This window comes from Rhinoderma darwinii, chromosome 1, assembly GCF_050947455.1.
Source record: "Rhinoderma darwinii isolate aRhiDar2 chromosome 1, aRhiDar2.hap1, whole genome shotgun sequence".
Classification (NCBI taxonomy): domain Eukaryota; kingdom Metazoa; phylum Chordata; class Amphibia; order Anura; family Rhinodermatidae; genus Rhinoderma; species Rhinoderma darwinii.
The window spans coordinates 332979055-333006639 of record NC_134687.1 but is presented as its reverse complement, the minus strand read 5'-3'; the positions used below and the strand labels follow the sequence as shown (position 1 = coordinate 333006639).

At 44.5% G+C, this 27585-nt stretch overlaps 2 protein-coding genes across 3 annotated transcripts in view; both read left to right on the top strand.

Annotated features, from left to right (window-relative positions):
- LOC142742155 (prostaglandin reductase 1-like) overlaps positions 1-8978 on the top strand; it is a 62315-nt gene extending 53337 nt beyond the window's left edge. For both annotated transcript variants that reach the window (XM_075851651.1, XM_075851641.1), the window contains 3 exons: positions 4696-4801; positions 7562-7680; positions 8810-8978. In XM_075851651.1, the coding sequence (XP_075707766.1) occupies positions 4696-4801; positions 7562-7680; positions 8810-8920 (336 nt within the window). In that variant the 3' untranslated portion in view covers positions 8921-8978. The remainder of the gene's footprint in view (positions 1-4695; positions 4802-7561; positions 7681-8809) is intronic.
- A 4317-nt stretch (positions 8979-13295) lies between these two features.
- Positions 13296-27585, top strand: part of LOC142742148 (prostaglandin reductase 1-like) — a 49100-nt gene continuing 34810 nt past the window's right edge. The window contains exons 1-3 of the mRNA XM_075851629.1: positions 13296-13385; positions 19586-19701; positions 22041-22086. Coding sequence (XP_075707744.1) covers positions 13381-13385; positions 19586-19701; positions 22041-22086 — 167 coding nt within the window. The 5' untranslated portion in view covers positions 13296-13380. The remainder of the gene's footprint in view (positions 13386-19585; positions 19702-22040; positions 22087-27585) is intronic.

Genomic DNA, 27585 nt, shown 5'->3' with positions numbered 1-27585 from the left:
CGGAGAAATGGCTCCAAATCCAGCACAAAGATCAAGGGAGACAGGGGGCACCCCTGCCTGGTGTCATTATGAAAAGAGAACCCCTCCAAAAGGATTCCGTTCACGCGGACTCTAGCAGACGCGCATGAATATAGAGACATTATCCAGCCCATCATGTGGGATCTGAGGGATCAGGAGCATAAGAGGTGTATTGGATATCTTAGCTTTGTGAATAAGGTTGATGGCTTTAGTCGTATTGTCCCGTGCTTCTCTGCCTACCATGAAATCCGCCTGATCCGCGTGAACAACATCCCCAAGCAGCGGTGCAAGACGTACAGCCAGAATCTTAGCAAACAATTTTATGGCAGTGTTAAGGAGGGAGATTGGTCTGTAGCTGGCACATTGTGAGGGGTCTTTACCGGGCTTGGGAATCACCGCAATATATGCCCTAAGAGCGTCAGGGGGGGGGGGTAGGAGATGAAGTGGAAAAGGAATTGAAGGAAGCTAGAAAATGCGGCCCCAAAGCTTCCAGGAATTTTTTATAATATGGGAGCGTAAACCAATCCAGGCCAGGGGCTTTGCCCGACCGGGAATGTTTTAAGGAGTAGGAAAGTTCTTGCGGGGTAATCGGCTCTTCCAAATCGGTGAGACTTTCGTCCGCTAGAGTCTGCGATATAAGCCTTGATATTTGATCTGAATTCTCTGGATGACGGGGAAGGATTAGTTGAATCCGCATCATATAGAGAAGCGTAAAAGTCCTGAAATGTGGAGGCTATATCTAGAGGTAAATGGACACGTGCTTGAGAGGAGGACTTAATAGAGGGTATGTAGGCCTGGGCACGTTGAATGTGCAACGCTCTGGCAAGCGATTTGCTGCTGTTGTTGCCGTATTCATAATAGTGGCGTTTGCATTTGGAAGCGAGGCTTTGGCCTTGGACATCAGAAGGGTTCGAAGCTCCTCCCTTTTGTGGAGGAGGGCAAGCCGACAATCCGGATCACATGAGCGTTTATGGGAGATCTCAAGAAGCTCAATCTCCGAGAGCAGGCGAACAGTACGTTCCCTCTTCAACCGGGCTCCGTGTTTGATAAACGTACCCCTAATCACGCACTTATGGGCCTCCCAAACGATACGGGGGTTAGTGTTCTCTGCGGTATTAGTTGCAAAATAGTCATCTATGGATCGTTGAATATCTGCGATAACTACCGAATCCGTGAGAAGGGAAGGATTCAATTTCCACTGCGATTGGCGGATAAGTGCAGAGAGAGGGTCAGGGTGATGAGGGCGTGGTCCGAAAAGGAGATCGTATGGATGTCAGCAGATCGTAAAGAGTGGAGAGAGTGATGTTTAGTAAAAAAGAGGTCAATTCTTGAGTAAGTGTCATGAGCAGCGGAATAGAAAGAGAAGTCCTTATCAGCCGGGTGTAGGAGTCGCCAGGCGTCCACCAGTTGGTGTTCGTGAAAGGACATCATAATACGGCGAAGCTGAGATATCGAGAACAACGACGACCCATTGGACGTTTCTATAGTAGGATCCAGCTCTACATTAAAGTCCCCACCCAGAACTATGGTACCCTCTCCAAACTCCTCCAGGGCATTCAAAAAGCCAATAAGGGCTGTACCTTGACCGGAATTGGGCAGGTAAAAAGAGGCCAAGGTGTATACTTGAGAGTCAATCGAGCCCTTGAGCAAGAGCATCCATCCCAGATCATCACTGCGAGATCCTATGAATTCCCAAGGGAGGGATCTTGAGATCAGAATACTTGTCCCCCTGGATTTCTGGAGAGAAACTATGGTATGCATGAGGAAACCACAAGTTAGACAACTTAAAGGGCTTCTGCTTACATAGGTGAGTCTCCTGAAGGAACGCAACCTATAAGTGCTTACGCCTCAGCATATTGAAGACTATGTATCGCTTTCCAGGGCTGTGTAAACCCTTGACATTCAACGAGCCAATTTTCAGATCCACTTGCATATGGTGCGCCATATCCGTAGTGGGATGTGATGGAGGGAGGGAGGGGAAAGAGAGCAAAGTTAGACGGGGATAGAGTAAGTGGGAAAAGAAAGAAAAGGAGCGAGATTACACACAAGAAAGAGGCCCACGGGCCGACTCCTCGAAGGTGCGAAACCTGTGGAGAAAGGGTGTTAAATATGTGGGACCTGGAAAACCAGGGGGGGGGGGGCACAGCTAGCACAACACTGAAACAGTAAACCATTTCTTCCATCGCTTGCCAAGAAGGAAAGCGACGGAGGCACAAACATTTGTAGAACCGAAGTCTGCCTCCCGGTTCCCTCCGGAATGAGGCAGGTTATATAGGTCCCGCTAACAAGGGAGCTGAGTATCATATCAACCGGACCTAGATATCGGGATAGCAATGCCTAAATGAGCAACCAGATGAGGCTGACATGATCGCATGACGGACACAAATCGATCCGCGTAACTGTCATGGGAGTCTGCATCATAGCGAGCAAGAAGCGCGTAGATAATAACAACATTAGCCTGTAAATATGAGCTATAATAATCCCCCAGCATCATATCCCAAAAGCTTTCCAATAGTTTAATACACGGAGATGCAGGAAAAAGAGAGGGAGGATGTGAAGGGGGAGGTGTGTGAAAGGAGGGAGATTGATAAGGGTAGGGGAGGGGGGGATGACTAGGCAGAGGGGAGAGAGAGTTGACAAAGGATGGGGGGGGAGGGGGGAATGGAAGGAGGGTAAGGATGATGGGAGATGTGGGAGGCACTGATATGAGTAGCATTCAATAAGCAACATATAGTATCATGCCCCAAAGTCACCTACGGATACTAAACATACATGAGTCGTTTAAAAGACATAGGCAGGGTAACTCGGTGCAACCATAAGTCAGACAGAGAGGATTAGCTAAGTGGTAGGAGCAACCACATCACCTGGACTACAAAAAATGTGTACTCACTAACATACAGAGTAAAACATGAGCTGTCAGAGAGCAAATAAAAGAAAAAAAGAAGAGATGCATAAACAGGGCCTAACATGTTAAGTCATTGTGGAGCCACGGTTCCAGACGACAATGTCAAAAAGGATATCAGCGTGTGTGTCCACTGTTAAGCCTCAGGTGGGACCCACCGGGACAGATCCACTAGCGGTAGATGTGACACCCCTGGGAGAGACCTGCTGGGGAAAGGAAGGCTGGGTCTTCTAGGGCGGCGTCTTTGAGGTTGTTCGACTCTCTCCAGCGCTAACCAGTCAGGAACTGGAAAAGGGTCAATTTGGAGAAAGCGAAATAGGCCGTCAAGATCCGAGAAATGACGTAGAAGGTAGAAGCCAGAGGTTTTCTTGACGACGACATGGAACGGATGTCCCCATCGATAGGTAGCACCTGCTGCTTTAATTTTTTCCAATAAATGATGAAGAAGCCTTCTCATATAGAGTGTTCGGGGCGAGACATCTGGGTATATTGTGACTGTACTACCCTCCACGGCCATAGGTCCATGTGACCACACACCCCGTACAATTGCATCTTTGTCAGTATAGTAGTGTAGGCGGCATAAAACGTCCCATGGTGTGGACGGATCAGGTGGGCCTGGGCGAGATACCCTATGAATGCGGTCTATGAGGAAAGTCGCTTCTGGCGGCCTGTTAGCGAGCTTGTTGAAGATAATAGGGACCCTTATAGATAGCTCGTCCCGTGGGCCCAGATCTGGGAGGCCCTTGAGGTGGACGTTGTTCCTGCGTCCCCTATTTTCCTGATCATCTAATTGAAGTGCCAGGGATTGCAAGTGTGTTCTAGTACCAATGGCAGCCCGCTCCAGAGAGGCCACTCTGGAGTCAATAGTAGATACAGTTTGCTCAGTAGAAAGAGCCCTAGATTCTATTCTGTCCACTTCCAGGCGTAGGTCTGCTATGTCTTGCTGGTGTGCTTGCTCAATCCTGGTAACTAGGGAATCAAGGTCCTGTCTAGTAGGGAGGGCTTGTATCATTTCCCTCAGTAAATGTAGTAAATGTAAGTCAGCATGTAAGCCCAGTGGCCCAGTCTGCACCTCAGGAGCACGTGGATGCGGTAAGATGGTGGGTGTTTCCCTCAGGGGAAGTGTGGTAAGTGGAGATGCAGGGCTTACCGCATTCTGTTCACTGCAGCAAAGAGGCCCATCGTCTGGGGTCGCGTCGGCAGCTACAGGCCGCTGCCGAGAAGGAGGAAGGAGGAGAGCTGACATCTCAGTGGGCAGGAGCGGTGTCTGTGCTTCCGCCATTGCTGCAGGAGAACCCGAGGCTGTTTGCGATGCGGAGAGGAAGCGCTCCATACTCTTGCAGCGGCCGGAGGATCGGGGTAAGGAACGAGAGGCTGCAGGGCAAGTTCCCCTACGTTTGCCTAGCATTGCCTGCCGGTTTCACCCGGTGTAAATCGCTGAAACGTGCCCGCTTGTCCGGAGCTCCCCCAAGACGCGTGCTCGCGGCTCCATAGCTAAGCCACGCCCCCAGGAGCAGGGATTTTAATGGATGCATTTCATGTTATACTGAATCAATGCGCACAAAACTATATATCGTCTTCTCCGCTTCTCCTGTTCTATAACATGCTAAATGCAGACAGACCTCATGTTCAACGTGATTGATTCCCTTTAAAGAAAGATATTTGATATCAAGCAGCAATATAATGAATTTAGAAGTGTGGGGTAGATATTAATCCATAAATGTGAATACAAATATACTGTATAAAATAAACAAATTTTGTCCTCTGCTCTGTAGGTTGGAGGAAAATTTTCTGATGTTGCTCTACTACAAATGAAGAATTTTGGAAGAATTGCTGTGTGTGGGGCTATATCCATATATAATAATGCTGAGCCTCCATCAGGTACATGTCAATAGCAAATCATGAGTTTAATTTTTATTAAAGGGGTTGTCACATGAAGATCATTCTTCTCCATATGTCCATTAGGGCATATGGACATCATATAGGGAGTCCTCCGTTTGTCACCCGAGCTGTCCGTGTATTACATGTACAGTCATTCATCTGTTTGCCGGGGACGCCAGGGGTGGGACCTGGAGCGATCAGATGATCACCCCAGGGGCCGCATTTTGAAAGGGGCTGTCTCTGATGAGATTACGCCTTTTAAACTGACTTTGAACTTTCACTACATTTGTGTGATAGACACATCCATGAGACTGCTGCATATCTTTGTCTTATTCACTTCTCTTGGAGCAGTAGATTGTTACATGAATTGAACTTCGCCATTCAGCAGTTGCATCTTCCAATTTTAGGTGCCTGCAGCTAGTTTTGCAAGACTAATATTGTAGTGTTTTGCTATGTTCTTATTTAATGGTCCTGAAAGCATTCTAACTATATAGCAAAAGCCCTATCGAGATTACGGTCCTATTAAGATATATTTATAGAATATCCTCTTTTAAAATTAATACCTGAAACTTCTAGTAATCTACCTAATAAGATTACTAGAAAAAATGAGGAGCCATAAGGTTAGGGTGAAGCTACTCAAAGTTCTACCATAATAGAAGTAGTTACTGATAATTAAAGGCCTGTATACACTGGCCTATTCGTAGCGATAATTATCCAATAGCGTAAATGCACAAAAAGATCTGCAATAAATAATCAAACGATCATTTATCTTCATCGATGTGCAGCTGTAAAAATGATTAGCAGCAGGGTTGGTAAGTACCGCTCATAGTGACATGTACAATGGGCATTGCTGCCTAGTGCGCAGCTCTCGTAAGATCTATTGTTGGGTAACCATGATTCTTCGTGGGCGAGGATTGCATTATGGGGATGATTTGGGGAATTATTTTTTTAAAACGCCAATTGTTTGTTGGTGGTTAAAAAAAGTTTTTTGTTGTAAAGTGTTTTTTTTGTGTATTTTCCTTTGTGGCAGTTATCTTTAGTATTAGTTAGGGCATGACCAGACGTGGCGGAGTTCTGCATACTCTGTCCGTATCAATGCCGCACAGAATCTGCGTTGCAGATTCTGTTGCGGCTTTGCCTAAAATGGGCATTAAATTGATGCGGACTAGCCGTTGCGTATTGAGGGGAAGAGGGCTTCCCTTCTCTCTATCAGTGCAGGATAGAGAGAAGGGACAGCCCTTTCCCTAGTAAAAGTAAAAGAAATTCATACTTACCCGGCCGTTGCCTTGGTGACGCGTCCCTCTTTCAACATCCAGCCCGACCTCCCTGGATGACGCGGCAGTCCATGTGACCGCTGCAGCCTGTGATTGGCTGCAGCCGTCACTTAGACTGAAACGTCATCCCGGGAGGCCGTACTGGAGGAAGAAGCAGGGAGCTCTCGGTAAGTAGGAACTTCTATTTTTTTTACAGGTTGATGTATATTGTAATCGGAAGTCACTGTCCAGGGTGCTGAAACATTTACTGCCGATCATTTAACTCTTTCAGCACCCTGGACAGTGACTATTTACTGACGTCGCCTAGCAACGCTCCCGTAATTATGGGTGCACACACGTAGTCACCCGTAATTACGGGAGCCCCATTGACTTCCTCAGTCTGGCTGTAGACCTAGAAATACATAGGTCCAGCCAGAATGAAGAAATGTCATGTTATTAAAACCAATACGCTCCGCAGCACACATAACATCTACATAACATCTGCGGACTTCATTGCGGAATTTTGACTCTCCATTGAAGTCAATGGAGAAATTCCGTAATGAGTCCGCAACAAGTCCGCTACACGTCCGCAACAGTCAGTGTATGCTGCGGACACCAAATTCCGCACCGCAGCCTATGCTCTGCAGCGGAATTGTCCGCAACGTGTAAACAAACCCAACTAAAAAGCTGTGGAAAGCAATGGAGAAACGTGTACGCTGCGGATTTCCACAGCAATTCCGCAATGTCTGGTCATGCCCTTACTGTTATATGCATTAATAAACGGCAGCTGTGGCAACTACATTTTGGGAGTCATAAGGGCTAACTGGCAGTAGCCATAATCAGGGAAACATAGCCAAGCTACCTCTTATCCTGCTTACACATCCAAAACCTAACTTAAATGGGGATGTACATGAATAGAAAAATATGGCTGCTTTCTTACAAAAACAGTGGCACACCTGTCCACAGGTTGTGTGTGGTAATGTCGCACAGCTTCATTCCATACAGTGGAATTGAGCAGCAATACCAAACACAACCCATGGACAGTTGTTTCGCTGTTTCTAGAAGAAAGCAGCCATGTTTCTCTAATCTGTACAACCCTTTTAATTATAACATCAAGAAAATCCTGTGTTCTCAGAGTGTCCAGAGCTAGTGACACAAATGACACCCTTGAATTGTTCCAAATAGCAGTGCTCCCAGCTGATTTTCACCACAGTAGGGCCTAATGATATTTACATTGTGTGGCAAGTACTAGTGCTAACACGGTAATTTAAAATAAACACAAAACCGCCAACCATGCAGAATTACCCAAAATATTGTGCCAGCAGTGCACATGCAAGTGTCAGCCACAGAAGGCCCCATACAAATATGCCATTCACCATGCCCCTATGATACAACACGCTTACCTCCTTCATGGTCTTGTGCCTCCATTGATATATTATATCAATGTTTAATAACTCTGAAGATTACAATAACTTAAGTTTCATTTTGTTTTACATCTCCTTTATAGGACCTTACATACAATTGAGTATGATTTTTAAACAACTCCGTATGGAAGGCTTCATTGTGACTCGCTGGGCCGACCGATATGTAGAAGGACAAAAACAACTTCTGCAGTGGGTTTTAGAGGTAAATATAATATTTTATTTTTACAGGAATGTGGTAATTGAAAGAAATGCTTGCATCAAAAAAGAAAATGTTGATATCACATGGTGTTTGTACGGCTTCTCTAAGAGCTTTGTGCACACTATATTTAATGCTACAATATGGTTTCTATATTGTAGCAGCTTGTTTTTCTTGCTATGACGTATTGTTTTCCACACGAGGAAATGTCAGCTGTATGTTAATAACCTTTCCGGACACAGGAGTCAGGTTTTTATTCATGTGACAACCAATGGGCACATGGATGTCTTAGAGCAGAGGTCTACAAACTTTTTTGCACAGCGTGCCAATTAAAAAAGAAAATGATTCAAGCGCACCTGTTGTTCCATTATGCTGACTTATGAAGGATGAGGGAACATGTTGTATTAGTGGCGACAGCCGCCATTCATAGAAATACACTGCATACATTAGACTGGCGCATAAAACCGGCCCCACGCCACCCCCTTAGTTTGATTGACGGCTTTAGCGTGCACCGACGTCAAGCAAAGGTTAGCCCAGGTTTAGGTTGAGGAGATGGAGCACTTACCCTACATGCCAGCTTTGGCACATGTGCCATAGGTGGCCGACCCTGTCATAGAGGGATTCCCCCTGCTCAACCCCCCCCCCCCCCTCTGAGCCAGACCGTAGAGCCACAAACAAGGAGTGACTCCAACTCTGGCAGACCCGACCCATTCATGTATTACATCGTCAGCCATTAATTTGACAAAAAATTATATTTTTCCCTGCAGTGGTCCAGCTGCAAATTTTCCTGTAATAACAACTGATCGCCAGAGGTTTCTGATGCTGGACCATCGGTGATCAGCTAATCACAGGACCAGGTTCAATTGATAAAGGGGTTGTTAAAATGATTACTGGTATTCTGCAGGACTTTAACCAATGTAAAATAATTGAATAACTGGAATTTTCCCTTAACACTATAACAAGTACAATAATATAGACTTATGTAGGAATGTCATATCCCATAAAATTCTAATAAGTAGAAATTGCATTACATGTGGGTTGGGTAGTTTAGATATCACTTAATCGGACAGTTTAGTATGGACGTGCTTCTATATATGCACAGAATTTTGGTTTAACATATATTATTTTCTTTTAGGGTAAGGTGAAATATCATGAACATATCACCAAAGGTTTTGAGAACATGCCGGCTGGATTCATTGGAATGCTCAATGGAGAGAATACTGGGAAAGCAATTATTCAAGTTTAAATATGTCCATACATACATGACTTTAATGCCCTGACATCTGTTAAGCTGAACACTTAAATAAATGTACTTCTAAAATATGTTTTGTTTGTTTCATTTTTGTCATTTGTTTTCAGTGTTTGCGCGTTTTCTGACAACTTGCAGAATTCATATGTACTTGTCAAAATAAAATATCAACCAAATACACTCCTCAACATTGAAATTGCAGCACCAAGAAGGAAACATTTTGGAATTGTGGAAATCACAAGATCAATAGACATGTTAATAATATGCAAATGATAAGAAAATGAAAAAAAAAATATTTCAAACATCTTGATTTATTCAGTATCGAGTATGAGCGCCACATGCAGAAATACACGCACTTACACGCCTTGGGATGCTATCAATGAGATTATAAATGCTTGTCTGAGAAATGATATGCCACGCTGAATGTACTTGGGCAAGCAAATCATCAAGATTGGCTGCTGGCAGCTCCCTTTGCAAGTGCCGATCAATGATGTCCCAGATGTGCTCAATAGGAGACAAGTCGGAGACACTGCAGGCCATGGTAGCACATTTAGCCCACCCAGGCTGTTCACAGTAGCATGAGCATTATTCGGCCTGGCGTTGTCCTGTTGAAAAACGGCTTCTGGGACACTTTGGAAAAATGGCCTTATCACTGGTTCTACGACCAAATAAATGTAACGCCAAACTGTTAGTATACCTGAAATGAAGACTAGAGGGGTCCGGCTACCGAACATTATGCCATCTTACACCATAATCCCTGGAGTAGGACTGGTGTGACATTCCCTTGTGAAGCCTTCTTCATGGTGTTGCCCACGTGATCTCCAGACCAATCTCCGGCTATCATTGTATCCGAGACAAAAGCGGGACTCCCCGCTGAAGAGAATAGACCTCCATTCCAGCCTCCATTGTCGTCTTGCTGTGCACCATGACAGCCTTTGAGAGCGGTGGCGTGAGGTCAATGGAAAACCTGTAGCTGGATGTCTGGCTCGTAGCCCAACGTTGTACAAACGCCTTCTAATGGTTTGTGTCAACACTGGTTGCCGCCCTAGGCTTGGGATGTGACATCCAATTTCACTTGCAGTACAGAATGGATCACTATGCGCCATTCTTCCAATCAGATGATCCGTTTGTAGGGAGGTTACCCTCCGCGCACCTCTTGCTGTCATTCCCATTCATTGTTGTTCTCACAACCTCTGGGATACGCAACGTTGAACAGTGCCGACATCTTGGCCTAGGCACATAGTGATCTTCCGGAGTGATAAACCAAGGTCTGTCAGTTCAAGGATTCTGTTCCTCTAAGTTTGCAACTAGTGGCGATAACTGGCACGTCGATGAACAGGAGGCATCACACAATCATTCCACACCACTTGATCTGATTTTTGAGGTTTCATGTGGCTAAAAAACTGCTTTCAATCTGACTTTTATGCCCCTCCCACAAGCCACAGATCGGAGCTGCTGCTAGCTGCTACTTCCTCCATTTGCATAACACTACGGCTTGCCCTTCTTGGTGTTGCAATCAGGGCCCCATCCCATCATTAAAAAAAAATGCCCCACAAAAAAATTATAATGCCCCTTTAGTGCCCCCATACAGTATAATAATATAATATATTACAACCCCTTCAAGGACACAGTATTTTGTTCCATGTGTCCATGACGTCATTGGCTTCTCCTGGACTGGAATCCCCGATCATAGAGTCTGCAATGTTGTGACCGGGGATTCCGCTTCAGGAGTTTTCCCTGATGTCACTGTCCATATATGGACAGAGGCATCAAACAGCGCTCCAGGACCGGAATCCCCGGCCACACGGGGATTCCGCTCCTTCAGGGAGCTACGGTGGCGCTATCCTGGAAGGGGCGGGGGTTTGATATCTACAGGTGGCACTATAGCAGAGCAAGGGAGGTATCTCCCTGCTCTGCTGTCTACTAGCGCCGCTGTAGCTGAAGGGAGCTACAGTGGCGCTAGTAGACAGCAGAGCAGGGAGATATCTCCCTGCTCTGCTATAGTGCCGTCGCTACCGCTATAGCAGCCACAGCAGCTACTAGCGGGGTCACCGCCCTCATGCCCGGTGTCACCGCTAGCAGCCGCTATCGCTGCTACAGCGGTAGCGATGGCCACTAAGTGAAGAAGCGCCCGGGTGCGACTGCAGTTAGTGTGTGTATCCCCACTGGTAGTTGCAACGGTGCGGGGATACACACACCCGCTGGCGCCCCTCTTGCCGTGTGGCGGCTGGCGCCCTGTGCGACCGCACTGGTCGAACATAGCTAAGGCTGGCCATGGTTGCAATTTCAATGTTGCGGAGTGTACATTATTATATTTGAATGTAAATAGACACATAGATTGTTTTAAAAGTTATTGACCTTCCCTAAGGAGTGTATGAATACATCCAGTAGAGCTACATACTCCTCTGATATGTCTCTCTCTCTCTCTCTCTCTCTCTCTCTCTCTCTCTGTCTATGTCTGTTTCTCTCTGTCTCTCTGTGTTTGTTTTATACTACAACTGGTTCTGTAAAAATACACGCACGGAGTCACATTCCTGTTGTAACAAGAACTATCTATGTTTTACAAAACATTAATTTGTAATTTGCCAGTAGTTGTTATTATTGCATATTCATATGCAGATCTACTGCAGATTTTCCAAACAGATAACATATGGAAAGTCTGCTGTAAAGTGCAATTGGGGTTGCAAAAAATGGTCTAGTCTGCTGCAAAAAGGTGGTGGAATTTGACATAGATTTTACCCTTGCTGTTACATCTACTTACTTACTTTTTAAGGTCCTTTGAGAAGAACAAAGGATCAAGGTACAGGAATGGTGTAATACAATGTATGGTTCTAATAATCATCAATTACAAAAATGAAAATAATCCTTTTTAATGTTTTAGGCCTGGTTCACATCAGCGTTGGGCTTCTGCTCATGGGTTCCGTTAGACCTTTCCGTCAGGGGAACCCATGAGCGGAAAGCCAAACGGAAACCATAACTTCAGTTTGCATCACCATTGATTTCAGTGGAAATGCTTCCGTTGCAAATGGTTTCGGTTTGTCTCCGTTGCGTTTTGTTTTTTTGCGGAAACAATAGCATAATCGACTACGGTTCCTCTTGACGGAAAGGTCGAACGGATCCCATGAACGGAAGCCCGACACAGATGTGAACGAGGCCTTTAATGTTAAAGAAAAGCAACAAAATAGAGAAAAGTAAAGAAATTAAGTGTAAACATTTTCTAATTTATCTGCCATTCCTTGTGACACACCTTGTCTGGCTTGCCAATGTTAACTTTGCTGTGAATGATAGCTCTAACTGCTTGAACTTATTACCTTCTCCAGATGATTAAAAAGTCAATGCCACACCTAATTTACACATCCATACAACAGAGCATTAAAATATTGTACACATCAGATTGTATCCACTTGCCTGCTACATTTTGACTTGTAAAAAAGCAAGGAAAGCAATTGGCAATGTTATCAGAACTTCTATTTAGGGGCGTTTCTTAGGGTCTTCAAGGATCAGGGGCACAATCACCAAGGTATGTTCCTCCCCTCACAAAAAAATGTATAAACATATATAGTTATTAAATAATACTGCTATACAAGGACCAAATATTAACATCATGCAGTGATTAAATATTACCACCATACTTTTGCTAAACAAAATGCACTATACATAGACTAATATTACTGATTATACAAGGACCAAATAATACCACCACATAGTGGCTGAATATTACCATACTGTTCCTTAATAACACCAATATACCGAGACCAATATTACCACTATACAATGACCACATAGTGGTAGGTACCCTAGAAAATAATAATTCCCCATGTGTGCCCACTACATAGTAATAATGCCCCTTGACAGTAATAATGCCCCCTTTTTATCCCAACAGTAAAGATGCCCCTCAAAGTAATAATACCTCACTTACCCCCTAAAGTAATAATGCCCCTAAAAAGTAATAATGCCCCAAAACAGTAATAACGAGTCCCCTCTGTGCCCCCCACACAATAAAAATGTCCGCCTTTGTGCCATCCTAATAAAAAATAGTGCCACATTAGAGGGTTAAAAAGTTAAACAGTCTTAATATACTCTTATTGTTCAAATTATACTTAACATAAAAAGCCAGCACAAGTTACAAAAGAATTCTATTAAAAAGCATCTAATACTAGTAAGCCAGTTGTGTGATTCATGCATTTTCGAGAACGTATTTTAACATTCCAAGCATAAATGGATGTATTATAGACAACTGAATAGCAATTGTTTGTGGCATTTCACGAAAATTACCTTATTTTATCTGTCAGGGCATAATACAGTCAAGTCAGGTACTTCAGCTATGTCCATCTGTCATAAAGACTGAGCCTTCCCCTTTAACTGCCCATATCACTTTCATAAAGGAGGAGTCTAGGAAACTAGGAAAACTTCCCGGCTCTTAGAAATTCTCCCTGAATATTTTTGGTCATCGAACAATGAGGTAACTACGAAATGTTTTGCTTCAGACTACTGTATATAAGCTGATGGTAGCTGTAAGTTTTATGTATTGTCGAGTATGTGCCGTACTATAAAAAAGTTTGTGGGTCATATAAGGACACTTCTGCATTCTGAGATTACACATGTTTTCCTAACGTTAACCCACTTATTGCTGGACCTGTAGTGTGTTAACACCTTCTATGTTAATATATGTCAGATTTTATGTACCAGCTGTAAGTTAACATTTAAAAAAACATAACAGACTGTTATTTTTGAGATAAGCATTTGATGGTGGAGAATTTTTGGATGCATGTCAACTAGTGGGGTCATTATTTATCTAAAAAGTAGTACGAGCAATGATCACTCTGTTAAAAATGTAATCACATGTTTAAGGGTTTATACCAATTTTAAGAAAAGGAGCCCAAAAAAACAATATACTGATAACAATAATTGAGTCGTAGCTTGTTCGCTGCTGTAGTCCTGTAACTAAATACTCTGGCTTTGGCAAAGTGGCTTGTTGGCACCACCCCAGGCCACATGCCCCCCCCCCCCCGATACGTCTCTGACCGTATTACATTGTGAGTGATTACTGTGTGATTCTAGCCTCTCTGCTGCCTGAGGTGAAATGTCAAATGGCGCTCCACATCCACCCGCATTTGAGAAGGAAAGAGGAAAGTATACATGCTGCAGGTGCATAACTATAGGGTCTGCTGAGGTACCAGGCGCACCCCGGCCCTGGAGCTTGAGGGGACTTTGCCTCATATGAGGAGAGCCAGTATTAATAATCATATCTATACGATAGTTGGGGGACACTGTCAGAAATGTTTCATTTTTAACCCAGAAGGGTTAAAAATGTCTTACAACTTTCTTTACAACATGTCTTACAACTTTCTGTATATTAGGCCTGACAGCTGTTGAAACAGCGGCCGTCCTACGGACCTATGTAATTCAATGTGGCCGTTCACACAGCCGTTGTTTCAAGGGATCGTGTGAAGGGTCCGTACGGAAATAGAACATGTCCTATCTTTTCACGCGTCACGGATCCCTCCATAGACTCTTAACTATGGTGGATGCGTGACACGGATGCACCTCGGACGTGAAAAACTGCAGTTTTTCACGTCCGAGATGCGCAGCGCTCCTGTGAATTAGGCCTTACTGACTGCTCTTGCTGGGACAGGGAGTGCTAGGGTGGGAAATATTCATTTGTTTTGTATTTGTAGCTGTACTTCACGTATGTCTTTGAAGAAGCAGTAGGTGCCACTGGGTGCTCCGACATTATACTTTACATGGTATTATACATCATGGTGTTATTATTTTCCATATATTCTGGCGAAAGGTGGTTCTGCAGTATTGAAAAGCAAGTGATTTGGAGATACATTAGGCCTTATCAAAACTTTCTAACAGAAAATCTGGATTTGTTGCCCATAGCAAACAATTAGAGCTTATTTTGGATTTCTTAAAGTGTACCTGTAAAGTTAACAAACTTTATCTACATTGTTTAATAATAGCTGTACTAGTATAGATTTAATATAATTTATTACCTCAATTGCAGAGTTTGGCAGCTTTTCTTATTTGTTCCCCCATTTCTCCCTATGTGAAGGTACTCTCTACTTGTGCGCAGTATGGTCGTTGTCGCTGGGAATTTTGTAGCCAGTGCTTACAGTTGCTGAATTCTTTGTTGAAGAGGGGCATCTTGGGGGAATGGCTGCTCCCACTTTTATCATACAATATAAAACCAGAGTGGCTACTGCTCCTGTGCTTTGTAACCACACAGAGGAGGCTGGTGTCCTCATGTTAAAAATTACAGGACCTGTGAACGCTGTCAGCAATAGCTTCTGATATCTCTTGCTGCAGGTACCAATCTGCAAGTGTAAAGTTAGGATGTATTGCCGACTTGGGTAAGACAGTTAGGCCCTATTCAGACAACAGGGAAACTCGGCCGTCATATGGCTGCAGTGAAATCAATGCATTTCTATGGGGCTATTCACATCGCCGTTCTTTTTAACGGCCCGTGTGAACGGCTCGAGAAAAAATAGGACATGGCCTTTACCCGTTTTCCCGGATCCCTCAATAGACTCAAGCCTATGAGGGATCCATGAAAACAGGTCCCGCACAGGTCCAAATCAGCCGTTAAAAACATCAGTTTTTCACAGCCGATTTGACACACAGTTTTTTCTGAATAGAGCCTAACCTTAACAAGGGGAAGAGATAATGTTGTATGGAGGACTGCACTAGTGGCAAGGGTCTTAGAGAAATGTTATATCATAAGGAGAGTTAGTGATCTGTGGGTGGATGTATGTCTATCACCTGCTGACGCTTCTCACCTCTCTGACCGCTTGCTTTTGCCTTAATTTAGACATGAATGGGCTTATGAGCCAGTTTTAATATTAAGGAATCAATAGAGATCAATACTTTTAATCGTTCTTTCAGGCTGTAATAAATTTTAGAATTTAAATATCTCTGAAAAAATTAAAGCTGCACTGTGATTTGTTACTATGAGGTTTTTAAAAATCTGAAGCTGAATGCATTAGTGTGGTGGCAGAAAATTTGTGACTACTTGTCACGATCTGTGGGTATGTGGACCCACTGGGCCATACCGGGATAGCAGCTAGTCACACAGTGTACCAAGTAAAGTCTATAGTCCGAGTAAGGGTACCTGTGGTAGTTCAGACAGTAGCGATGGTTAGCTCGGATGGAACCTTCGCAGCAGACACCAGGTGTGGTGTAACACAGCTGACGTGATCAGTGGCACAACACGACTCCAACACTCTAAGGTACAGGAACAAGGTAGCACGGGATACAGGTAGCAGGAACGGGAACACTGGGAACTGGAAAACACTAAGCGACCATTTGCAAGACTAACACAGGTAAACAGAACAATGCTCAGGCAATGAGTGAAGGGGCAGGGCCCTTCTTATAGTCCACGGTGATTAGACAATACTAAATATGTGTGCACGCTGGCCCTTTAAGGTCGGGACTGAGCTAGAGCGCGCACCCTAGTGGTCACTGCAGACCAGGATGGCTGCATGTGTAGGCATCTCCAGGAAGGAGGGCGTCGGCAGGATGAGAGGAGTCTGCGGTCTGCGGCCGCGGACGTTACAGTATCCCCTCTCTTACGCACCCTCTTCTTGGGACCAGAGCGACTGAGGAACTTCTTCACGAGGGTAGGAGCATTGAGGTTCTGCTCTGGCTCCCAGGACCTCTCTTCTGGACCAAACCCCTTCCAATCCACCAAATATAAAGCTCTTCCTCCCACTCTTTTGGTGTCCAAGATCTTTTTAACCTCGAATGAATCTGATGAACTGCTGGGGGCAACTGCAGGACTAGGAGTCATAGTTGATCTGCTGTAGGATCTCGAAGGGTCTGAGGAACCTGGGGGCACATTTCTATGACGGCACGTTCAGCCGGATATTCCTAGAGGACAGCCAGACCTTGGTACCCGGTAGAAACTGAGGAGGCTCTCTTCTCCTTGTGTCTGCCTTTCATTTCATGCGGTCGACCGCCAGCACAATAGAGGATCGGGTTTGCTGCCAGATCTGCAGGAAGTCCATGAATGCAGAGTCAGCTGCGAGCACCTGGGACGTAGCTGACACCGGGAGAGGAATTTGTGGGTGTTGGCCGTAAGCAATGAAGATCGGTGTGGCAGCAGTGGACTCGCTTGTGTGGTTGTTATAGGAGAACTTGGCCCAAGGAAGAAGCTGCCCCCAGTCGTCATGCTGCCTGGAAATGAAGTGTCGTACATAGTTCTCCATGATTTGATTGATCCTCTCCACTTGACCATTGGTAGGCTTAGGAAAAGTCCAACTTCACATCAAGGAGTTTACAGAGGGCTCTCCAGAACTTTGAGGTAAACTGAACCCCCCAATCAGACACGAAATGCAGAGGTAAGCCATGCAGGCGGAAGATGTGTTGGATCAAGTGTTTGGCCAGTCGAGAAGCAGAAGGTAGGCCGGTCAGCGGAACAAAATTAGCCATTTTTGAGAATCGGTTCACCACCACCCAGACCGTACTGCATCCAGCAGAGGGAGGCAGATCCGTGACAAAGTCCATTGATATATGCAGCCAGGGAGCATTGGGCACAGGCAGCGACTGGAGCAGGCCAGTAGGCTTGGAGTGAGCAACCTTGTTAGCCGCGCACACCGTGCAGGACGAGACAAAGTTCATGGTGTCTTTGGGCAGCATGGGCCACCAAAAATGACGGGCAATCAAGTTTCGGGTTTTACGGGCACACTCGTGAACTGCCAGTTTAGAGCTGTGTCCCCAGCGAAGAATTCTTCTTCTGTCCGCCAGGCGTACAAAAGTCCTCCCCGGAGGAATGTCTCTAACTTGCAGGGTGTTGACAGAGACAATGCAGGACAGATGAATGATGTTTTGCGGAGGCTCCATGACGCCCTCAGTCTCGAACGACCTGTACAAGGCATCGGCCCTCACATTTTAGTCGGCAGGATGGTAGTGGAGCTCAAACTGGAACCGGGCAAAGAACAGCGACCACCTGGCTTGACGGGGATTCAGCCTTTGGACCGACTGGAGATAGGTGAGGTTCTTGTGGTTGGTAAATATCAAAATTGGGTGAGCTGCACCCTCCAGTAGATGTCGCCACTCCTCCAGAGCCAACTTGATGACCAGTAACTCCTTATCCCCAATCGAGTAGTTGTGCTCTTTCGGAAGAGAAAAGTTTAGAATAATAACCACATACCACTGCCTTGCCTTTGGGACCTCTTTGGAACAGAAGTGCGCCTACACCAACCGTGGAGGTCTCCACCGCCAACAAAAACTGTCACGACACATCAGGATGATGGAGGGTTGAGGCTGACATGAAGGCACTCTTCAGGCTATTAAACGCAGTTTCTGCCTCTGGAGTCCACACCTTGGCATTCATGCTGTTTTTGGTGAGGGTGGATATGGGAGCTGTCAGTGAAGAGAAGTTTGGGATGAACTGCCGGTAGAAATTGGCGAAACCCATAAAAGCGCTGTATGGACCTTAAGCCTTGAGGGCGTGGCCATTCCAGGATGGACTTTACCTTCTCAGGATCCATCTTAAGACCATGATCCGAGATGATGTAGCCCAGGAAGGGTATAGAATTTCTCTCAAACTCGCACTTCTCCAGCTTGGCATATAAGCGATTATCCCTTAATCGCAGCAGAACTTGACGGACGTGTCTCCGATGAGTCGTCGGGTCAGGAGAAAAGATCAAGATGTCATCGAGGTAGACCACGACACAGACATAGAGGAGATCTCGGAAGATGTCATTGGCGAACTCTTGGAAGACCTCAGGAGCCCTACATATGTATATTAAAAAGTTGCATAACTCTCAATTATACATTTAATAAACTTCAGTTACATAAAATGGGAAAACACTTTTAAGGGTATGTTCACACGCTTAACAAAAAACGGCTGATAATACGGAGCTGTTTTCAAGGGAAAACAGGCTCTGATTTTCAACAGTTGTTTAAGCAACTTGCGTTTTTTTACGGCCTTTTTTGGAGCTGTTTTTCTATTGAGGCAATGAAAAACATCTCCAAAAACTGCTCAAGAAGTGACATGCACGTCTTTTTACGAGGCATTTTTTTACACAGCCATTTTTTAAAAACTTCCACATAAAAAACGCCCCATGGGAATGGAACGCCGTTTTTCCCATTGAAATCAATGGGCACATGTTTGGAGGAGTTCAGCCCCTGCATTTTTAGCCATTTTTCAGGGTGTTTACGGCCTGAAAAACGGCTGAAAATAGGCCGTGTGAACATACCCTAACTCTGAAATCTATACTGAAAAAACAGCTATAGCAAAATTGTTGTCGTTTTTTATTGTTAGAAGAGATGCTCAAAAGTTTAGGGCTCTAATGAACTGATGAATATTTAGTCAAGTCATTGTGAAAATGTATTCGGTTGTATTCATGATATTTGCTATGTCATTCCTTTTTCTTAGGTTGGGCTAATATGCCGTGCATATCAATAATTTATACCTTTGGCACATATATGTAACACAAATATTAGCACAAAAACTGTCCAACCAGCTTTGTAGAAATGTAAACAAGGATAGGATTATGGGCAAGGTTATTAAATGATATGAATGTGGCATTGTTAATCGTGCCAATGAAACAGCACATTTTTATTCTAAGGGGACAACCTCTTTGACTTTTCAATATTAATAGACTTCATAGGAAATACTGTTACTAGATTCATTTCTTCTTTTGACTCTCTCAGCCTTCATAGAATGGTGCTGTCTCGTGCCTGGACCCTCATCAAACACTTTGAGGGGGCCCCAAAATTGTCAGACTTCAAATTAAAGGAGGAACAATTGGCAAAGATAAAAAATGGAGGTAAGTGTAAACATGATTGGATTTTATATGGTTTTTTTTATGCTAAGAATTTTGTTAGGAATTGAGAAGGTTTTAACATTCCGGTCACAATTTATAATACAGAGAGATTGCACAGAATAGCGTCTAATAAAAATATTACAAATTTGTGAAGTAAAAAATTTAGTTTATTGTGCTAAAACATATATTTCTACATAAACTTGCCTCTGTCGTGAGACCAAGACGCTTAGATACAGGTATTGATAAAAGAGATGTTCTATATGAACCCGTCTTTAGCTTAACGAGAAGCGGCGATCAACGCCGAAGTTGCATAGTGATCAGCTGAGCGCTTTTAGGCTGGATTCACACGAAGACATTACGTCCGTAATGGACGGAACGTATTTCGGCCGCTAATCCCGGACCGAACACACTGCAGGGAGCCGGGCTCCTAACATCATAGTTATGTACGACGCTAGGAGTCCCTGCCTCGATGCAGGACAACTGTCCTGTACTGTAATCATATTTTCAGTACAGGACAGTAGTTCCACGGAGAGGCAGGGACTCCTAGCGTCGTACATAACTATGATGCTAGGAGCCCGGCTCCCTGCAGTGTGTTCGGTCCGGGATTAGCGGCCGAAATACGTTCCGTCCATTACAGACGTAATGTGCTCGTGTTATGTTTTAATGATAGTGAGGGTCTTAGAATGTGGTCTCCCACTGATCAGAACATCTGATATGTGTCTATGACATATCAAATGTTTTCTGAAAGTAGTTACTCTTTAAAAATATTTACTAAAAAGAATAAAGTAAAAAAAATAAAAAATAAAAACAATGCCAGAATTGCAATTTTTTTTGTTTATCCCACCTCAAAAACAATGCAATAAAAAGTGATTAAAAAAAAGTCCTTAGTACCCTAGGCCTAGTTCACACAGACGCTGTTTGACACTGTTTTTTTTTATGCGGAAACCGCGCCAGAAAACAGCCAAAATCGCCTCCCATTGACTTCAATGGGAGACAGAGGTGTTTTTTTGCACGTGAGCAGAAAAAAACGCTTGCGGGGAAAAAAGGGATATGCTCTCTATTCCCGCGGTTCCGTCTCTGACCTCCCATTGAGATCAACGGAAGGCAGAGAAAAAAATTTTCTCAGCGTTTTTTGCCCGCGGAGCTCAATGGCCACGGCCGAAAAACACCACGGCAAAGAAAGTGCAGGGAGGTCAAAATCTGCCTTCAAATTCTTGAAGGAATTTTGAGGCAGATCTTTCTGCCCGCAAAAAACTCCATGTGAACATGGCCTAAAATGGTACCAAGTGTTGTATTGTGCAAAAGTAGTAAACGAATAAAAAAGAAAACTATATGAATTTGGTACTGACCGGCAGAATAACGTTAACATGTCATTTACTGTATATCCCACGTTGAACGCCGTAAAACAAAACCCAAAGATCATTGGTGGAATTGCTACTTTTTTCCAACTCCCTTCCCCCCAAAAAATTAAGAAAAGTTATGCAATACATTATATGTACACAAACATGGGGCCATTAAAAAAATGCAACTTGTCCTGCAAAAAACAATCACTCATGCATCTATCAGATCGGATATAGTGCAAAAGTAGTAATAAAAAAAACTATATACATTTCGTATTGGCGTAATCATATTAACTCACACAATGAAGCTAACATATCATTTATACTGTGTGGTAAGTACCGTAAAAATAAAAATAAAAAGACACATGGAATAACTGATATTTGTTTTGAAAACTCCCTGCCCCAAAAAATTTATAAAATTATGCAATAAATTATATGTACCTAATAATGGTGCCATTAAAAAATAAAGCTCGTCCAGCAGAAAAACAAGACCTAATGTTGACAAAAAAAATTAAAAATGACGGGTCTTGGAATGCGACAATAGAAAAACTGAAGAAATTGCCACGTTCTAAAGATCTGTTACCCTTTGATGGCCAGAATAGCATAGCATGTTCTGCACTATTTTGAAGAGTATAAAAAATGGTCACCTTACTAACCTATTATAAGGCAATGGGATTTGTCAGGGTATGTACATTAGGATCTGTTACAAAATGGATCATAACGGAGCCACCATGTCCATCAAAGCTTTCTTTTTAATAGGAGCAATGATGGATTTGTCGGATCCATTAGGAGTGTTAATAATGTAGTTGATTTTCAGACAGCTACGAATATCAACACAGAAGATAGTCACTTTCTATGAAACAGTAGACAACTTTTTCTGGTGGGATTGTAAGTGGTTTCATGATACGAAGTGTTTGTCACTTACAGATTAGAGAATAATCCTATGAAAAGTGTTTGAACATTGTGTGCTACAAGTTAACATTATGAATTTCCCCTCTACAGAGGTTTTGGTGCAAGCGGAGTATTTCAGTGTGGACCCATACATGAGGTATCGATATATTCCTTTTTTTTATACTGTCTAAAAGGATTTCACAATGACTAAAACATAATGTACTTGAGCAAACCAGAGCTACCCTTTTCAATCGCTATAAAGTTACCTACAACTGAACTAACCTTGCTAAATAAAGCCCAAAAAAAAACAAAGGGCACAACCAAAATCATATTCCTTAGGCCTTATTTACACAAGTGTGTCCGATTTGCGTCTGCAAAAAAAGATTCGTTTTTTTTAAATTTTATTTTATTGCCGTCCGTGTTAAGTCTGTGTGTCATCCGATTTTCTCCTCTGTGTAACGTCCAAAGGGGTTGTGGATCCACTGGGCTACTCCGCCGTAAGGCCATATTCAGACGTGGCAGAATTTTTCAGCTGAAAATGTTGCTGCAGATTCTTTGTGAATTTGCAGCAACATTTTCATATTTGACAGGTAATTGAGATGTTGTGGATATTACAGCGGACTTGCTGCAGATTTCAGCCTTTGCAATGCAAAAATCCGCAGTGAATTGCTTCTCCGCAACATAAGGAGCATTCTGTGGAGGGAAAATTCTGCACCGCAGCCTGATTTCCGCGCAGTTATTTTCCGAAACGTCTGAACTAAGTTTTCTAAAAATGTATAGAAACAAATGTAAAAAATGGCTGCTGCAGAATTCCAATGCGGACTGTCCGCAGCGGAATTCAACAGCAATTCCGCCACGTGTGAATGTGCCCTAACGGAGTAGCTGCTGGCCAGACAGGTGTTAACAGTCACAGGTAGATGGTACCTTGGTGGCAGATGGATACAGTCAAATTACAGGTAGCGGATACAAGCAGGTGCCGGATTACTGGAGGCAGGCCAATGCTGTATTACTGAAAGCAGGCTTGTGCCGGATTCCTGGAAGCAGGCCACAGGATACAGGGTACAGGTTACCGACTGGTCACGGATACAGGATGCAGGATACCGACTGGTCACGGACACAGGATACCGACTGGTAACAGACACAGGATATGGCAACTTTGCAGGCTAACACTGGGTTAATACAACATTGCTCAGGTACTGGGATAGTGGGCAGAGTTCCTTTAATAGTCCAGGGTATACAGGGATAGGCTATGGGCAATATTCTTGTTGCGCGTGCTGGCCTTTTAAGAAACGGCTGGAGCGCGAGTGCACCCTATGGGTCCCAGAGTCAGTAGCCGGAGCACGCCGGCGTCCCAGGGAAGGAGGCAGGGGACGCCAGTTGTGAGTATGCACACGCTGACGGGCGCGGCCGCCGGGATGGGGGAGATGCTGACAGTCCGCAGCCGTCTGCGCTACACTCTGCAACTACTTCCTGGTTTACCTTTTCTTTCTGCATTTCTTTGGCAACTAATCTGTGAAAAAATGGCCGAATGCAAATGTCATCGTGTGCAGTCCGTTTTTTTCATGCACACATAGACTTTAATGGGCGAGTCTGTTATGCAAAAACATACCAGAATAGGGCATGCTGTGAGTTTCTCTCAACGGACACATGCTCTGTAAAAAAAACGAGATGTGTTAATAGTCCCATTGAATTGCATGGGAATCGTGCTGTCCTTTATTAAGACGGACAGCACACTGATGAGAAATACATTCGTGTGAATAAGGCCTTAGAAATTCCCCCTAAAGTTGGGATTTGTCCTAAATTGAAGATCTGAGAATGAACTAAAGAGCAAACCATAGTGCTATAAAAATATTTGCCCCTCCGAGATCTCAGCATATTTATTGCAATAATTGCAGGAAATGCATTAGGATACAGTAATCTCTATGCCTTGATGAGGATAAGTCCTTACGCACGTCATTGATATACAGTATATGTTATGGTTCTATTTTTCAGCGCAAGCGTAGTTGCTTAAATGGTTACACATGATTCCTTTTTATAAATCCATACACATGCGCCTTCAATATACCAGGTTTGATTTTATCTGTGGATGCAGGCGTATCCTGACGTGATGGTCTCCTTTTTCTCTTATAAATTCACACGCAAGCACTCTTTGATCCAGATGATATAATTCTATCTGTGGGTCCAGGCGCAGTCTGCCCTACAATCTACCATTTTCCCTTTTTTCCTAGTTCTACACGCAAGTGCTTTTGACTTTTACTAAATTGTTTTTCTGTGTGGCATGTGCTGTCCATCTTTATTGACGCTTAGGCCACATGCACACGGCCGTGCCCGCAATCACGAGCCGCGATTGTGAGTGCACGGCCGGCCGCGGAAAGCCACCCCATTCTCGGCCCGTGCTACCATACAAAGTATGGGATCAAGGCCCGTAAAACGCAAAAGATAGGACATGTCCTATCTTTTGCGGTACACTTCTATGGCCCGGAGACCTTCCCGTAAATAAACGGGGAGGAGTCCGTGAACAATAGAAGTGAATGGGTCCATAATTTACATAAGTCAATACTGTGTTGGTAATTCGACATATGAGCATATACTGCAGATATCACTACCCACATTGGGCATGTGAGTATAGGGGTCACTCACACATGCCTATCTGCCCCATTGGAAATGTTTTCAATTGTTTCATTACTATTTTAGAATTACTAATAAAAGATATATATTATTTCTAATCAGAGAGACCACATACTTTCCTCTCTTTTCCTCCCCTTTATTCATGATTAAACTCAGGTAGTTTACACCAGTGTGGTCTATCTTCTGATATAATTAGCTGTGTGGTGGCTATCTCCCCCTTTTTTCTCTATGGCGAATAACCCTGTACCATCATAAGTTGACACATCAATTACCTACAGCTCCATAGTACAGAACGATGTGTCTCCGTTCATCCGCCTGCACACACCTGTTCCATGTGCGTGATGCCTTACCATGACTTTGTAGGGAGTTTTTATACCATATTCTTTTTTTTCTCCGGTTTGTCCTATTGTGTTTATTTTGCACGTCAGATCTATTTTTATCTAATTTCAAGTAAATTATGACTGTGTGCTTTTACATCACATTTGAAAAATTACTTCATTATGTGTTCAAGTGAGCAATGCCAAGACACATCACTGCATGTGTGTAAATGACAGTACATTTATAGAGTACGTCCATTGTAAGCTCTAATTTGTACAGGGTTTAGCTATAAGTGGACCAGGGGGTATAATGCAGGCCCAGACTGGGACTTAAAATCAGCCCTGGCATTTTTAAGCACACAGGACCACTGCAGGCCATATGCAGCCGCCAGTGTTGGGCTTGAGTACATGGGACCACCTTTCAGCTATAAATTCAAGCAGACTTATTTCCAATGCATGTGTAAAGGATCTGCCAGGCACTGCGGGGTTAACTCCCAGAACTAATCAGTCAGCACCTGAGAATACATCCCTGAGACTGACTCCTGCTTCCACCATTCAGGCTGGCAGGCTTAGGAGTGGGAGAGCCTATCGTAACCTGGCCAGACTCAGCTAGCTCCCGCCCTCGGTCTATTTAAGCCTGCACTTCCTGTCCCTCGGTGCTTGTTATTGCTTTGGTTTCCTTCCTTGTGGTTCCTGGCCCAGCTACAGCTCCTGCTATTTTTGATCCTGCTCCATACCGACCCTGGCTTACCGACTACTCTTCTGCTTTTCGTTCGGGACAAGAAAGATTAAATATCCTACCCTTAGGAAGCTTAGCTCCTGGTACCAATTCGATAGCGCAATCGTATTCTCTATGAGGAGGTAACACTTCGGAGGCCTCCCTAGAGAAAACATCAGCGAAGTCCTGAACAAACTCGGGTAGCGTATTCGCCTCCTTAGGGGGAGAAATAGAATTAACAGAAAAACATGACGTACAACATTCATTACCCCATTTGGTTAGCTCCCCAGTATTCCAGTCAAACGTAGGATTATGCAACTGCAACCAGGGAAGACCTAGCACCAAATCGTACGATAATCCCTGCATCAACAGTACAGAGCATTGCTCCAAATGCATGGAGCCAACAAGGAGTTCAAAAACAGGGGTATGCTGTGTAAAATAACCATTAGCAAGAGGAGTGGCGTCGATACCCACTACCGGGACAGGTTTAGGCAAATCAATAAGAGGCATAGCAAGGGACATAGCAAATTCCACAGACATGATATTAGTAGAGGACCCTGAATCCACGAAAGCACTGCCGGTAGCAGACCTACCACCAAAAGAGACCTGAAAGGGAAGCAAGATCTTAGTACGTTTCATATTTACGGGAAATACCTGTGCGCCCAAGTGACCTCCCCGATGATCACTTAGACGCGGAAGTTCTCTGGCTGCAACCTTACGCTTAGGACAGTTGTTCACTTGATGCTTGTCGTCCCCACAGTAGAAGCAGAGACCATTCTTCCTGCGGAATTCTCTACGTTGTTGGGGGGACACGGAGGCCCCGAGTTGCATAGGTATCTCTGAATCTTTCGGGGAGGAACGAAGCAACGGAGCTTCGGGAGGCATCATGGGGGAGTCGGAGGAGAAAACACATAAACGTTCACGTTGTCGTTCCCTGAGACGTCGGTCAAGTCGTATCGCTAAAGCCATAACCTGGTCTAGGGAGTCACAAGAGGGATAGCTAACTAGCAGGTCTTTCAGGGCATTCGACAGACCCAACCTAAACTGGCACCTTAAGGCAGGGTCATTCCACCGAGAAGCTACGCACCACTTCCGAAAGTCAGAGCAATACTCCTCAACAGGTCTCTTACCCTGACTTAAGGTCACCAGCTGACTCTCGGCAAAGGCAGTCCTGTCAGTCTCGTCATAAATAAGTCCGAGAGCAGAAAAGAAACAATCAACGGAGGAAAGTTCAGGGGCGTCAGGAGCCAAGGAGAAGGCCCACTCTTGGGGCCCTTCCTGGAGCCGGGACATAATTATACCCACCCGCTGGCTCTCAGAACCTGAGGAATGAGGCTTTAAACGAAAGTAAAGCCTACAACTCTCCCGAAAGGAGAGAAAAGTCCTCCGGTCCCCTGAGAACCGGTCGGGCAACTTGAGGTGGGGTTCAAGAGGTGCGGTGCGGGGAACTACCAGGGTAGCATCAGGCTGGTTGACCCTCTGAGCCAGGGCCTGGACCTGTAGGGAGAGACCCTGCATTTGCTGAGCCAGGGTCTCACGGGGATCCATAGTGGTGTCAGGGACCAGGGGTAGACTAGGTATGGGCTTGTTATTATGTAGTCGGCAGGGGGTAGGGAGACGGACAAGTGAGCCCTAATCTACCCGCCACTCTGTCCCTGCCTACTTGCAACGACCCGCCCTAGGCGACGGGGTACAACTGGGCGGCGGTCCCTGCGCTCAGTAAGTGCACGACAAACACGACAAACATACAAGGAACACAAGCAAGGAAAAGGGGCCGTTGCCCACGGCAACACCGTGAGCAACCAGAGTGGTGAACGAGCCGAGTCAAGCCAGGAGTGTGCGAGGTACAAAACGAAAAGCAGAAGAGTAGTCGGTAAGCCAGGGTCGGTATGGAGCAGGATCAAAAATAGCAGGAGCTGTAGCTGGGCCAGGAACCACAAGGAAGGAAACCAAACCAATAACAAGCACCGAGGGACAGGAAGTGCAGGCTTAA